Source organism: Colossoma macropomum, unplaced genomic scaffold (genome assembly GCF_904425465.1).
Source record: "Colossoma macropomum unplaced genomic scaffold, Colossoma_macropomum, whole genome shotgun sequence".
Lineage (NCBI taxonomy): Eukaryota > Metazoa > Chordata > Actinopteri > Characiformes > Serrasalmidae > Colossoma > Colossoma macropomum.
The window spans coordinates 20,133,838-20,147,992 of NW_023494784.1; the positions used below are offsets into that span (position 1 = coordinate 20,133,838).

The window sequence follows — 14,155 nt, forward strand, 5'->3', positions numbered from 1 at the left end:
TTAAATCAACCTGCTGCATAGCTTTTTTAATATTTACGACTCAGAAACTTACATTTTTAGTATTGCAAGTCTATAAAATGCAGTTTAAGTTGAGCTTACTGAGAAAAAAGAGCTTAAACTGCAATGAATTTTTAAAAGATTTTTACTCAGTTCTTCCTCCCCATTTTAGCCGTTGCCAATTCACATCCATGGGCTGCAACTCCCCCTATCACTGAGGAGGGTGAGGGCTTCCACTTCTCAGGCTTCTGACTACAGAGGGCTGAGGCATTGCTCTAAGACTAAAAACAAAAATATATAAATAAAAACATTTTGAACACTGTGTTCTAGTTTATGTATTCATTTGAACAGATAACTGTTCTTTATTTAAGCATGGACAGTGCTCTCTGTCTGAGCATGTGGAACTATTTAAGCACAGGTATTAATGCTCTTTAATTCACTTTTTCATTCTTTCTTGGACGCAGAAATGTAAGCAACTTTTTGGCTCCTGAGTGGTGCAGCTGTCTAACTGCATAATCATTTAAGGGAAAATTATTTATTTCATGGAAAATCAAATATTCCTCATTTGGTAAATAAAAGAGTTTGATGTAGCATGTAAACATTGTTAAAGTTTCAAAACATACCATTCAGTCCGCAATCTATACAGCCCGTATATGGAGACTAAACTCTAAAAAGGCAGATTGATTTCACTGTTTGTATGATGTCACCAACCTCCTATAGCAGTTGAGCCTCACCTGTTCATGCTGAAGTTATAAGGAGTGTTTCAGCTCAGGCCAGGCTACTTTTTGAATGAGGATCATTTCAGGGCAGTCAATCAGAACAGAGCTCATGTTCATATATCAGTCTTAAAGGTACAGTAGCAAAAACAGCCTGTTTAGGTTCAAATGAGTATTTTTTTTATTATTATTTTATTTGTTTATTTTTTTTAAGAAGCTCAACTTTAATTGTTTTGCTGACCTAACCGAAATGCAGTACTATTATTTGTTTGTTTGTTTGTTTGTTTTTTAAGAAAAGGAGAACTTTTAATTTTCTTTTAAACTAAGTTGATAAAAAATGCTATGCAGAAGTTTAAACTGTAGGCATAATATTCAGTAATTATTCTAAATTATTTACTAACTACTATGAAAGTGAAATGTAATATAGGTAATTATAATAGTGAGGAATGGAAGTCTGAACTTGCTCACTGTGAGTTTAAGGGGTTAATTGAGACTCTGCTCTGATTCTTTTGCTATTATTATGCTAAGCATGTTGCATGTCTTAGCAAACTGTTTTTAACCATTACTGCTGTGTCATAGTGGTCAAGTGCTTAATCAGTTGTTTAATTACATTGTGCATTTACAATGGATTACACTTTCCAGTATGTTTTAAGGAAAAAGGAAAAAACAAACAACAACAAATTAAAAAACAGCAAATGGAAAATCAAGGTTAGCGACAATTAGCAACAGCATGGCTTGTCTACATGCATAAAATGCATAATTATTCAGCTGTGAAAAGTGTGGGCTTTTTTTCCCTAGTGTTTACTAGTCAGCCACGATTAGCCTGGGCTCAGTGTTCACTCTGAAATGAAATCACCTGGTTATAACACAGTGCTGTAGCCATCGTGTTATGTAATTTGGCTTTGTAAGGCTTTTTTTCTGTACTTACATCTTTCTTAAATTGAGCAGCTCAGCTGGCTGTAGTATCGACTACTTGTTGAAAATAGCTGATGGAGAGCTACCTTGCTTTGATAATGCCTCCTCTCCTGAGCTGTGCACTCCTCTCTGGAGATGAAAGGCACACATGCGCGCATGTGAACGCTCACACATATGCACACAGCGGGAGGAAAAGAGAGAGAGAGAGATACTCTTCCTGTCATTGGGAGAGGGCGAAGATGTTAATCATCCATATTCCCTTAATTTAGCCACACATACCCTATTAATTACTCCCTGGCCTCTCCGACTATTTCCAGAGAAGCATGCTGTCAGGCATCTTCTATTGTGAGCAACTAATTAGTGATCGACTGCTGTAGATAGATCTTAAAATATTCATTTAAAATCTCTTAAAGGGATAGTTCATCATTTGGCAATTAAGCCCCTCTGCTACTTACTTACAAAGTAGCTGAATGAACTCCATTTAATTTTCTAATTTGGGAGTGGCTTGTACTTCAACAGAGAATTACACAGAAGCCTTGACAACTATATATATTGTTGAGGCTTCTGTGTAATTTTCTGTTTATACACTCGTAAATTACACATAAACGTATACATACACCAGTCAGGTGTAACATTATGACCACCTCCTTGTTTCTATGCTCATTGTCCATTTTAGCAGCTTCACTTATTGTATAGGTGCACTTTGCAGTTCTACAACTGACCACTGAAGAACAGGGTAAAAGGGGGCTAACAAAGTATGCAGAGAAACAGATGGACTACAGTCTATAATTGTAGAACTACAAAGTGCACCTATATAGTAAGTGGAGCTGATAAAATGGACAATGAGTGTAGAAACAAGGAGGTGGTCATAATGTTATGCCTGATCGGTGTATACGTATATGTATATTTGGTACGTATCCACTCTTTTCCTTTATTACAGCTTTGACTCTGGGGTGGTCAGTCTATCATTCTGAGAACACCAGTAGCTTCTTTGTTTGACTAGCAAATTTTCTTCTTTTTTTGTCTATTTCTTTTCTTAGTAACAGCTTCTTGACAGCTGCACATCCTTTCAGACTCATAGTTGAGTTGTCTTCTCACAGTGGAAGGATAGACAGAAACACCTGTGGATTTTTTTCAGATCTGAAGCAACAGTGGAGCTTGATTTTCTCCAATTTCTCAAAGATAAAATGTTTAGGTTTTGTTTGTCTAAAGAGGACAGTTTTGGTGGTCTGCCAGGTCTTGTGTGGTGCAAATGAAAGGTGGTCCCTTTTGGCACAATATTATATGTTGTTATGTTGTGGTACAGAGTTTGATGAGCACCAGTGAACAATGCAGTTTCTTACCTTAACATTCTTTTGTGCAGTGAATTGTTCAGTTGTTTCTTTGATATTTATAGTGTTCAGTTTAGTGTTGGACCTGAAAAGGTGTTTAATTTATTCATAGCTGGTGTCTACCTTTACACAGATGTGGGTTCTGTGGAGGGTCTGGCTTACCACCGTGCCTGGGACACAGTGTACTGGACCAGCTCCACCACGTCCAGCATCAGCAGACACACAGTGGACCAGAGCAGACATGGGGCCTTCAACAGGCAGGCTGTAGTGACCATGTCTGAAGATGACCATCCACATGTCCTTGCCCTGGATGAGTGTCAAAGGTCAGTGATATTGTGTATATATTTTTTTCTGATACCAAATTGCCTGAATATCTTAATAACTTAAAATCTTAACAACAACTACAAACCTCCTAGCGCTATGCTGCTTCTACTACAGCTACTACAACTAATGATCATCATCATCATTATCATCATCATTATTATTATTATTCTGTGTGCATCAAAATGCTCAGAGTACTTCATTCAGGATAAAAAAAATATGAAAAATATAAAATTGATACAAAAAATTCTCATATTAACATGAGACTATAAAAGCCTAAATTCTAAATTGTAGACTAAATTCCTTTCTTATTAAACAGATGGTTTACCATAAGTTCTTGAATGCTCCTCAGGGTGCTTCTGAGCAGACCTCAAGGGCCAGATAATCAGGCATTGGTCACTTATGACATTATGTATATAAAGCACAAGCACAGGCTGAGGAGTTGTGCACTAAGTGAATTAGTCATTCACTGATTTATTGTGAACACAAGTTCCATCAGTAGCAGGGGGCTTCATTCCCTAAAATACTGTACGTATGTTGTACAGTGCATACAGTGCATACAGATCACATCATTTCACATCATCTATTTCTGATTTACTCTTCATAATAATAATAATAATAATAATAATAATAAGCTATCTTTTCATGTCTAGAATGTGGCACTGAATTAAAATTGATTTCACTCACATAATGATTTCACTAAAACATATTTGGAGGAAGAGAAAAACAGTTTAATTGCTTTGACCTCTTCAAATAAAGAGGGCATTATATGGAATTTCTGTGAGTGCTACAGGTTCAACAATAGAGTAATATATAAATAAAACACAGACTCAGACTGCAGAAATACAGCCAGTATCCTCCAGTAGTACTGCAAAAAGACTGATACTGGTATTCAGAGGATGTGTTGACCCTGAGTTCACTGACTAAATTAAACTCTGAACTGCTGAGAGTGTGTCCTTAGTTGGTAATTTGGCACATTTTCAGATGAACTACAGACTGCTGTTAATTAGGCTCTAACCTGAAATGATTAATTGGCTCACAGCTTCATACGTTCCACTAATTTTCTATTAGTTTGTGGAAGTTGGGCTTTTGTCAAAGGGCTGCTTGGAAAGAAGGCTGTAAAAATCTCTGTATTCACAGTTCTGAGAGAATTTCAGATCTCCCCATGATATCGCGTATGCTTTGTAACTCTGCTGAGAGATTGAAGCCATCCAGACCCTAATTATTGATTTTGCATCTACAAAATCTATTAATGTACTTATTAGAACTGATGTTGCTTTGATACTTTGTCTCTGTTCAAATTTGCAGCCTAATGTTCTGGACTAACTGGAATGAGCAGCGCCCGAGCATCATGCGCTCCACGCTGGCTGGGAACAATATTAAAGTTGTCATTAGCACAGATGTGTTCACTCCTAATGGACTCACTATTGACCATAAAGCTGAGAAGCTCTACTTCTCTGATGGGAGCCTGGGCAAAATTGAACGATGCGACTATGATGGTTCCAACAGGCATGTGAGTATGACTCCTCTTCTGTTCTTTATACTCTTTCTCGCTGAGAAGCTCGTTATGTAATAAGCAAAGCCTTTTGTGCTTTCCTTTTTCTTTGGGTTCAGTGAGAATCATCACTGTATGTATTAAAAATGGTGGCTTATTTTTGATCCTAGAAGTTAAGGATGCACCACTGTAGTATATGAATTGGTATTAGCACTAACACTGACCTTATTAAATGGACCAGGTATTGGCCAGACATGATCGATCCACACTGCTGTTCTGCTTCAGTACTAATCAATAGTAGTAATTTTTTTAATAAAAGTGCATAGTACCCCACCTTGTCGTATGCTTTAATTTCTTCTTTATTGCATTTCACTGTATTTTCTTACGTATTTATTTTAAAAAAGGAGTACTTGTGTTGCATCAGTAGGGGAGAGCCAGGCACAACAAACACATTTTGGTTTTTACTAAGTAGTCTTGAAAGTATTTGAACAAGATTAATCATTTTTCAGTACAAATGGACCTACACATCTCTGCTACCACTCAAAACATTTACCATTGAAAACCCCTTTTTATGAATTATACAGCCAAAAGTGGAGCAACTGTGAATGTTACAAGATGGAATTTATCCTAACAGACTAAGAATCTAGTTGGAACAGTTGCTAAAAATGGACAAATCAACACAGTTCACAATAGATTCAATAGAATCCTATATTTTTTCAACAAATGAGCTTTACAGCCTAAATTCCTAAAATATATATGCATCAAAATAAATGATTAGTGAAAAAAGGCTATGACAAACATTGCACATTTATTTTTAACTGCGAAATAGTAATGGGTAATGTACTAGTTTACCTAATATACCGCTTAAAATTGTTCCTAAGATGTAAGTTTAATCGTGACCTTTACACCTTTGTCCTACAAATAAGTGCAAATAACGCAATATGTGTACAATGTTAAACATTCAAATTCTCTCATCTCCCATGTAGTGAGTTGCAGTCTGCAGTGAGGCCAATTTGTTGTTGACGGAGCAGATATCGAAATATACCAAGTTAGAGAGATAAAAGGGGAAAGGAGAGCGGATGGAAAAGCTTGTTTCTTGGAGTTATTATAATGGCCATTAGCCATTAGCCTAGCTTGAAGACTAGCCAACTTTTCATGGTGCCCCTCACTCAGACAGCTGCTATTTACCAGATTCCTGCAGTGCATGAAGCTTGTAGATGAAGGCTCGAGTTTAAGAGATGCATATATGAGACAAATGACATGAGAAATTTAGATGCAAAACAACATTTAGCATCATTTTTCCAGGCTCACAGAAGCTACTGTGTACTTACATGCCCTCACCTTTATCACGTTAGAATTAGAAAGCAATATTTACATCTGTTTATATGTTGGTCAGTTCTGCTTTACAATTTATCTAATAAAAATATTTTACATTCACTTCAATTTGTTAACTATGTTTTTTTATTAAAAATGAAGGGACATGCCAGAATTATTTGAAAAATACACGTACTGTTACATGATATATACAGAAACTGTCAGAAATCCTAATTATACAATGATATGAATTTTTGACCATACTGGCTGCAACTAATCTATAGTATGTTTTTTTTTATTAATTTGTGCATAAAAACGTAACTGTTTTGAATGTACTTATTGAATTTACTTGGAAGACTTAGTAGACTATGTTAAAACTAACCCTGTTATGTGGAGGCTGTACTTTAACCCGGCTGACTCTGACTGTGAGCTTTTAACATGCTTCAGGATGGTACTACATTACCATAGTACTGTTGGGCGAATAAAATAATATAGGTGTAAAGTCTGTGACTTACACAAACCACTTAGTAAAAAACACTTATGATAAAAAACGTACCTTAATTGTACAAAATCAGGGTGATTTCACCGTTTTCAGGGTGAATCTTGAGAAATATCTGTCCGATTGCCATATTTACAGATAATATTGCTATGGGAATATAAGAAGGTGACCAAAAGCCTGTCCGACTTGAACCTGTTTGATGACATATTTTGACCTGTGTAAGGTTGTGTGCCACTTTCCCTCTATTTGATATCAACTGATACCGAGAGCTCAGAGATCAGAATCAGTATTAGGAGAGAAAAAATGCATCAGTGCATAATTATTGCATAAAACGTATACAGAAAGTGTAATTGCAGACTTTTAAATGTTCTTTTAATAATCTAAAAGCCCCTAAAAAGTACAGTGTGTCGCTTCAAATGACACTAAGTAGAAACAAAAATTGCTAACCACATGTCCTGTGAAGTTACAGTTCTGTGGGGAAATGTGAAAATAATTATTATTAATTAAGAATCTGCTCTAAAAAAGGTAGCAAAGTTTTGCATGAATGTGGAGTTCTTCCAGCCTCAGGGGGATTTGAATATACATACTTCTCTTGCTTCATGTTGTGGGTTGGCATCGAAGCCCAGTGATGTTAAAGGGGTCAGAAAGTCAAGATGATAGTGTCTTAATGACCACACAAAGGACTGCACCTACTCATTAATATTCAGTGATGTGCTGACCCGTTGACTGTGCTCAAGATCAATTTAATTGTGGTTAATTATCTCTTTCGAGAAAACAAGGAACTTTTCGGTTGTGACGGCTGGAATACGTGCAGTCCTCCTGGCTCAGCCTGCAAAAGCCTGCAGGCTGCGTAGTAATCCTCCCTATAGCGATTTCACTCGGCTTCAGATTTCAATTTGTGCTTGGCATGACCTCTGTAAGTCGGGTCCTCAGCCCACCTCAATTAGTTACACATGAGTTGGCCTGGCCAGGTCATACCACTCAAGTGTCTTACCCTTCATCCCCCCCAAGGCACCCTTCCAAAGCCTGCAGCTGCTAATGAAGGCTTACTTTAAGACCCCTACAGAACCAACCTGTCAGCCAGCCAATTAAAATGTGAAAAATTAAGCAAAACTGATTGTCAACACAGCTGTGGGATACTGGCACTGCAGCTGGAATTGGCCTCCCGTCGTGAGTGGAGGGCACAGGCTGGTGACACTTAAGCATGAACCTTTAGGAGCAGCAAGCATAGCTAATCTCACTCAGGCTGAGGGCTGCTCAAATCACTGAACAGCTAGCTTATAGTAGACTCAAACAGCTTCTCCATTTGGTGCTATTTTACTACCTGAATGGATAGCTTATACTGGACTCAAGTAGCTTCTTCATTTGGTGCAAGTAGGTTGTAATACCTGAATGGATAGCTTAAGTGGGCTCAAACAGCATGGTCAAAACTTCAGTCTGTGCACATAAAAAGAGAAAGCAAATAAAATATCCTTAATTCAGTTTTCAAATAATAAACAAAGTCATTCAGAGGGATTTAGAGAGAAACCAATCCCCAGACAGCAGGCCTGTCTGTCACTGACTCAGTGACTGACTTACTGATATCATTGTTTAGTGACTGATTGCATAATTCAAATATCACTGTCCATCTCTACCAATATAAGGCTGACCAGTAATGGACGAAAGACAGAAATGCAGTAAAACACATCCTGGGTCTTATGAAAACCTACTAACGAGTGAAATGACACAGCATTGCATGCTTGTATTTTAGCTGCAGCTGTCTGACTTCTTTTATCTTGCTGTCTAAGCAGCCTTATTGAGCAATGTTTTGATTGTTTCAGGTGCAGTCACTAATCACTAGTAAATGACCAATACATACACCAGAATGTAACTTCAAGTATAATTTGATGTGTTGATCTCTATGTTTAGAATTACCACTTCGTAATGTTACTTTTATTTCCTAGTGTAACATTAGCTGACTTGGAACCTATGCTAATGTTAGCACCATTCAGGTATATGCTAGTGGCTAGAGAACGAGCACTTGTGTTTTTACACTCTCAAGAGATTCCATGATTCCAGTAGCCATTAGTGTGTTTGTGTAAGTAGAAATCATCTTAGGCCCTGTCTGCAGATACTTGGTTTCTTTGAAAATGTTTTTTTTTCTCTCTCTCTCTCTCTGCTTTTTGCCCTCGCGTCCACTCAAAAACAGCATTTTCGGTCACTGTAAACTGAGGTTATTTCAGTTATTTTCTGACTTTCGATCCTAAAAAACATGCAAGTAAACTCAAATCTGCTTACTTAGCCTGTCTAATCCAGTTAGTCATAATTATGACCAAAATTTTGTTTTCAGTTTGTAAAGCTCTAAAACAATTGTTGACATTTTTGTACTGAAAGACAAACCACCAGATTTCTTAGAAACATTTGTATGTGGGTGGTGTAAATGGCCACATGACCAGTGCCTTTTACTTCATGTGTGCATAGAAGAAAGATGATGTCTGTTTACGTTATACTATACATAGCTGTTGATACTGATTAAATAGCCATTTCCTGGACCTTGTTATTGTAAAATATTACTGATATTGTTATTTTAAATGAAATATTAAGTAAAATTATACAAAAGACATAATAAAATTCTCTGTTTTTTTTCTGTGAAAAAATAGAAGTTATTGTTTGGTATGCAGTCAGGTCTAAGTGATGAACTTTTGTAGTTTCTACTTTGAATTTTTACTTTGATGAGCCAAATATTTCACTAAAACTTGCAATTTCAGGAACATTTTCAAAACAGTTTTCAAAAAGGCATACAGATTGCCATGGGCCTGTCCAAGGAGTGAAAGTCATGTACACACTTAAAGTGGAATTCCACTGATTGTTAAATTCTGCATGATTCAGTTGCTAAGTAGTAAACAAAGTAAGTCAGATTAATTTGTAGTGAAATGCGCTGTTCTAGAACAACTTACCAACTCAGGATTGTTCACAGTTGTGGTGATAGACACAAAGTTATATGAAGTGGTTACAAATATGCTGCCAGATACCCGAGGCATTGTTTTCCACTCGGTTTTGACCAAGCAACTTTTATTGCCCTTTATCGTGTAGGAAGGCGTTGTAAGACAAAATAGTTCACAGATGTGCCACTCTTTTACTGTTATGAACATTACATATAAAAACTCAGAAGTCAGCTATAGGTTCACTGGTGGTTCTGGATAGCAAATAGATGACCATAATTGTGTTAGACCATGGGTGACCATTCTTATCCTGTAAGGGCTGGTGTGCTTGAAGGTTTTCATTGCAGTCAAGCAGAAGCACAGCTGATTCCACTTGTTTAATCAGTTGGTCTCTCTTCTTCAAACACTTGATTACTTACATGAGGTGAGCTCCCACATAGTAAGCATTAAACCTGCGGCCACACGGCCCTTTGTGGGTAAGATTGATGACCTCTGTGTTACACGTAATAACCTCTGATTCCTGTCACCAGCACCGTAAAGAAATCTGAGTTGGTAAGTTTTTTACATCAAGCCGCTCTGAATGACATTATTCACATCTCAACAGCTCAAATATGCAGAATTTCTGAAAAAAGTAGTGGAATAACCATTTAACTGGGAAAAAAAATTGAGATTAAAAAGGTTAATCCTCAAACAGCATGGTCAAAATCTCAGGTTGTGCACATAAATAAGAAGAAAACACAATTTGATTGTAGGCAGAGTTCTTACTTTTAACAATGATGTGTCTTCTTTCACCTAGGATCATAAGCAAGGCATTAGTAAACACACATGTCGGATTATTGTAGGTAACCAAAGACTGTATTTGACAACTCATGTATTACATAAACAGAGATAATTGGTGTTGGAGTAGAAAGCTTGCACTCCCAAATTTAATTTCTAGCCAATATGCTCCATCAAAAACCATCTGGCACACTCCCCATCTTCCCTCCTCTGATCGCCAGTTGTTGTTTGCTCAAGCTGGGCTCTCTTAATCAACACCTGTCCTATTAATCCCGCCATGGTGGCAGGGCTAATGTGATCACGACTACAAGCGTGTTCCTGTTAATGGCTGAGGCTGCGGAGCCGTGGGACATCCTCCTGCCCCCAGCCCAGGAACTCCCACAAGGATGCGCGTGATGCATATCTGTGTCCGTCGCCATGACACCTGCATTAACACTCGCAGGATCTGGGCTAAACTGGCTGCTGGGGGACTCCGTACAGTACATGTCCTTTACCCACACATTAGTTTTAGCCTTCTCAAACACACTTTCCACCAGCCTTCAGTGTGGGCTTTTTCTGTGCTGCTCATATGAGACAAATGGTAGCCTATGTTAGTGTGTTATTTATTTATTTATTTTATACATACAACACAAAGTATAGTACTTTTGCATAGCTAACATGAAAGCATAGCATTTGCTATGGTCACAAAATTGAAAGGAAATTGAAAAACCAAGGGCCAGAGCATTTTGGCTCATATAGGACACATTCTGTACATCTTATGTAAGCAGTTTATGCGACACACATGAAAAAATACAAAATGTTTCTCTTACTTTTAAACATATGCATTTGAAGGAGGTTTGAAAGGGAGACATGTCTCAAAAGCGTGTTGTTGAGATGCTTCCTATAACAATGGCAGCAAACATACCAGCAAACTGGAGGCACTGGCGTTGAACACGTGCTGAAAGAATATTCACCTTCAGAATAACACTATTTCAAGTCTCAGGGCCAGATCTATGCACGGTGCTGCACAAAAGTCACATTTATTTGATTTCTAGTCAAAACTGCCATTTCTGTAGGAAAGTAAATGGAAAACAAGAGTTCACAAAACTAAACTCCAAAAATTATTAAAAGATGATGGTAAAAAAGGACTCCTGTCAGGACGTTGTCAGGGGTGTCCAATTTTATCCACAAAGGTTTTCATTCCTACAAAGCATGAGTAGTATCACATGTGCTCCTGCTTGTTTGGGAAGAAAACCTTCAGTTGCATTGGCCCGTCGTGGATGAGACTGGACAACCCTGATGTAGTTGGTTTTAAAATAGAGGACACTGGCACACTGTAGAAAGCAGATGTCAATATAAAAGCAAATCAAATCCCAGACAAATTTGGCAAGTCTTGGTCAGATGTGTTTATTTTGGCAAGTCCTGTTTTTGGGTCCCAAAAAAGCTGTAGTAAAATAATGAAGAAATGTTATTTTATTTGGTTGTTGAGGCTTATGTGTAATTTTCTGTCTATATATATATATATATATATATATATATATATATATATATATATATATATATATATATATATATGCTTTGTACTGATGCTGAAAAATGATTGTACTTAAAGGCTGTTTTGACTGGAAATTAGGCAGGGGAAGGGTGGTCTCTGACTTTTGCACAGTGCTCTACATGAAAAGGTACAGCTCAAAATGCACTCAAAATGTGTCACTGTTCCAAATTCTATTTTATGAGCCTTAGTAAAATGACTTTATTGTTAACACTGCTATCCCTTCGTCATTGAACAACTTCTTCCTGGGCTTGTTGATAACTGTGCTGTTTCAACATGTCTCCTCCCATGCGTAGCACAGTTAGTAGGTGGCCCAATGCACAGGCTGCATGAATAGCTACGGCCTTAGTTAATTGAACATTAATTTTAGATGCATTGTGAGTGCATATTGCTGCCACATGAAAGCACTGCATCTTCTCAAATAGGCACATATGACCCAGAATTTCTTCATTGTGATTACAGGTCATTGTACGATCAGGTCCAGGGACTTTTTTTGGCCTGGCTATTCACGGAAACTACATCTTCTGGTCTGACTGGGCACGGCGGGCTGTGCTCCGAGCCAACAAGTTTACAGGCGGAGACACAAAAGTGCTGCGAGCTGACATACCCCACCAGCCTATGGGCATTATCGCAGTGGCCAAGGACACAAATAACTGTAAGTGTTCTCAATAAGTAATTCCATTTAACTGGAAATTTAAGGTACATTAAATGCACATTAATTCAGTGACATTTCGGCAGCCGGCCTTTGAATGTGACATATTTCAGCTCCATGGTTTTATAAAGTACTTTCAGCTGGGTGTTACCCACTACTGATGGCTCTTTAGATCGGTTTGGAACAGTGGGAATGATAAATTAGAGTGTTCTTATTTTGCTGGGAAGAAAACTTAAGAAGGAGATGTAATTAATAAAAAAGTATCCTTGAGTCGCCAAAGGACGCCTCTGAACTGTCGCAAATGTGAAAAGTAGGACGTTGGGAAATGGGTTTAAGAGGCTCCCGGCGGCTCATGTTTGCGAGCCTGCTGCGAGGGACTTTCGCTCCTCATTTATTTCATCATAGCAAATGATTGCAGCTGACTGCCATCGAACATACTTGCCCAAGGAAAAGTAACAGTCATCAATGCTGGGGAGGCAAGGCTGTTAATAGACAGGTTACCAATGTGCTGCTATTTTTAAAAACAGTGTGTATGTGTCTTGATTTTAAGCACAGCAGGTTTCCATCCTGAGAATCATCTCAGATGTTTTTTGGTGGGTTTTTTTGTTTGTTTTTTGGGATTTGTGGATTTGCTGTAATAAGATGAGAGGCTGACCATGGTGTTAAAAACTCATTTCCATAATCATGCAGTCATTGTGCAGTGAATTATTGATGCTGCACTCATAGGTGTGGGGGTTTTTCAGCCCACAGAGGTTCAGCTGCCATAAGTCCTTACTGTGATAGCACTCGTTATTCCTGCAAGAGAGAAATGGAACTGAAGCAGACAGTGCAAGAATTTAGCAGAAAAAGAGAGACTGTCTTGTATTGTCTTGGCCCAAATAATGTGTGTTCCATTCCTGCTTTGTTTTCTGCATAGAATTACCTGTAATAAGTTTATCTCCTATTCCGACAAGGGTCTTGCCCCATTTGCAGCGAAATATCAGTCTTGACATATTTAACTTAAACAAAAATAAATGCTTTGGCCTTCAACTATAAAAGGCCTCCTGCTGGCAGCTCAGGTGGAGTTATCTTCATTCTGTTTTCTCTGAAAATGTCACAGTACGTGCGTCGCTTTGAGTTCGCTGCAGTGATGTGCAGTGAGCTGATGGCCTCCTGCTTGTGTTTTTCCCCAGGTGAGTTGTCCCTGTGCAGGTTGCTGAACGGTGGCTGTGGTGACCTCTGCTTCTTGACTCCAGAGGGCACGGTCAACTGCAGCTGCCGCGGAGAACGGATCCTGCTGGACGACAACAGATGTGTTTGTAAGTCCTCCGTGCTTGCACGTAAACTCACCCTTCATGTAGATCTGTTGTCAAACATACTTAGAATAACAATTTCCACCCATGTTTTGTCTTGAGTGCATCTGCGTCTTAAGATGCCGTTGTTTCCAGGCTTATGCATTTGTTTTGCGTATTTAACTTCTAGAGTAATTTAATACTGTAAGTTTATTTCTTACAGAGGAGTTTGTTGTCATTTGAGGTGTTTATCACTTATAATAACAACTAATTTCACATCACACATTTATTTCCTGTGCATGAGCTTGCCACCTCCGCAAATTATTTGATGATGATTCCTTTTTTACTGTGCATATACAGTCAAGTGAAAAACTAAATGCACACCATGAAATGTTTCTCTTTTTGGACATATTAG

At 38.1% G+C, this 14,155-nt stretch overlaps 1 protein-coding gene across 1 annotated transcript in view; it reads left to right on the top strand.

Annotated features, from left to right (window-relative positions):
- lrp1bb (low density lipoprotein receptor-related protein 1Bb) overlaps positions 1-14,155 on the top strand; it is a 401,537-nt gene that overhangs the window by 282,745 nt on the left and 104,637 nt on the right. Inside the window, exons 42-45 of the mRNA XM_036590747.1 lie at positions 3,093-3,282; positions 4,589-4,793; positions 12,280-12,472; positions 13,642-13,767. Of these exons, the coding sequence (XP_036446640.1) occupies positions 3,093-3,282; positions 4,589-4,793; positions 12,280-12,472; positions 13,642-13,767 (714 nt within the window). The remainder of the gene's footprint in view (positions 1-3,092; positions 3,283-4,588; positions 4,794-12,279; positions 12,473-13,641; positions 13,768-14,155) is intronic.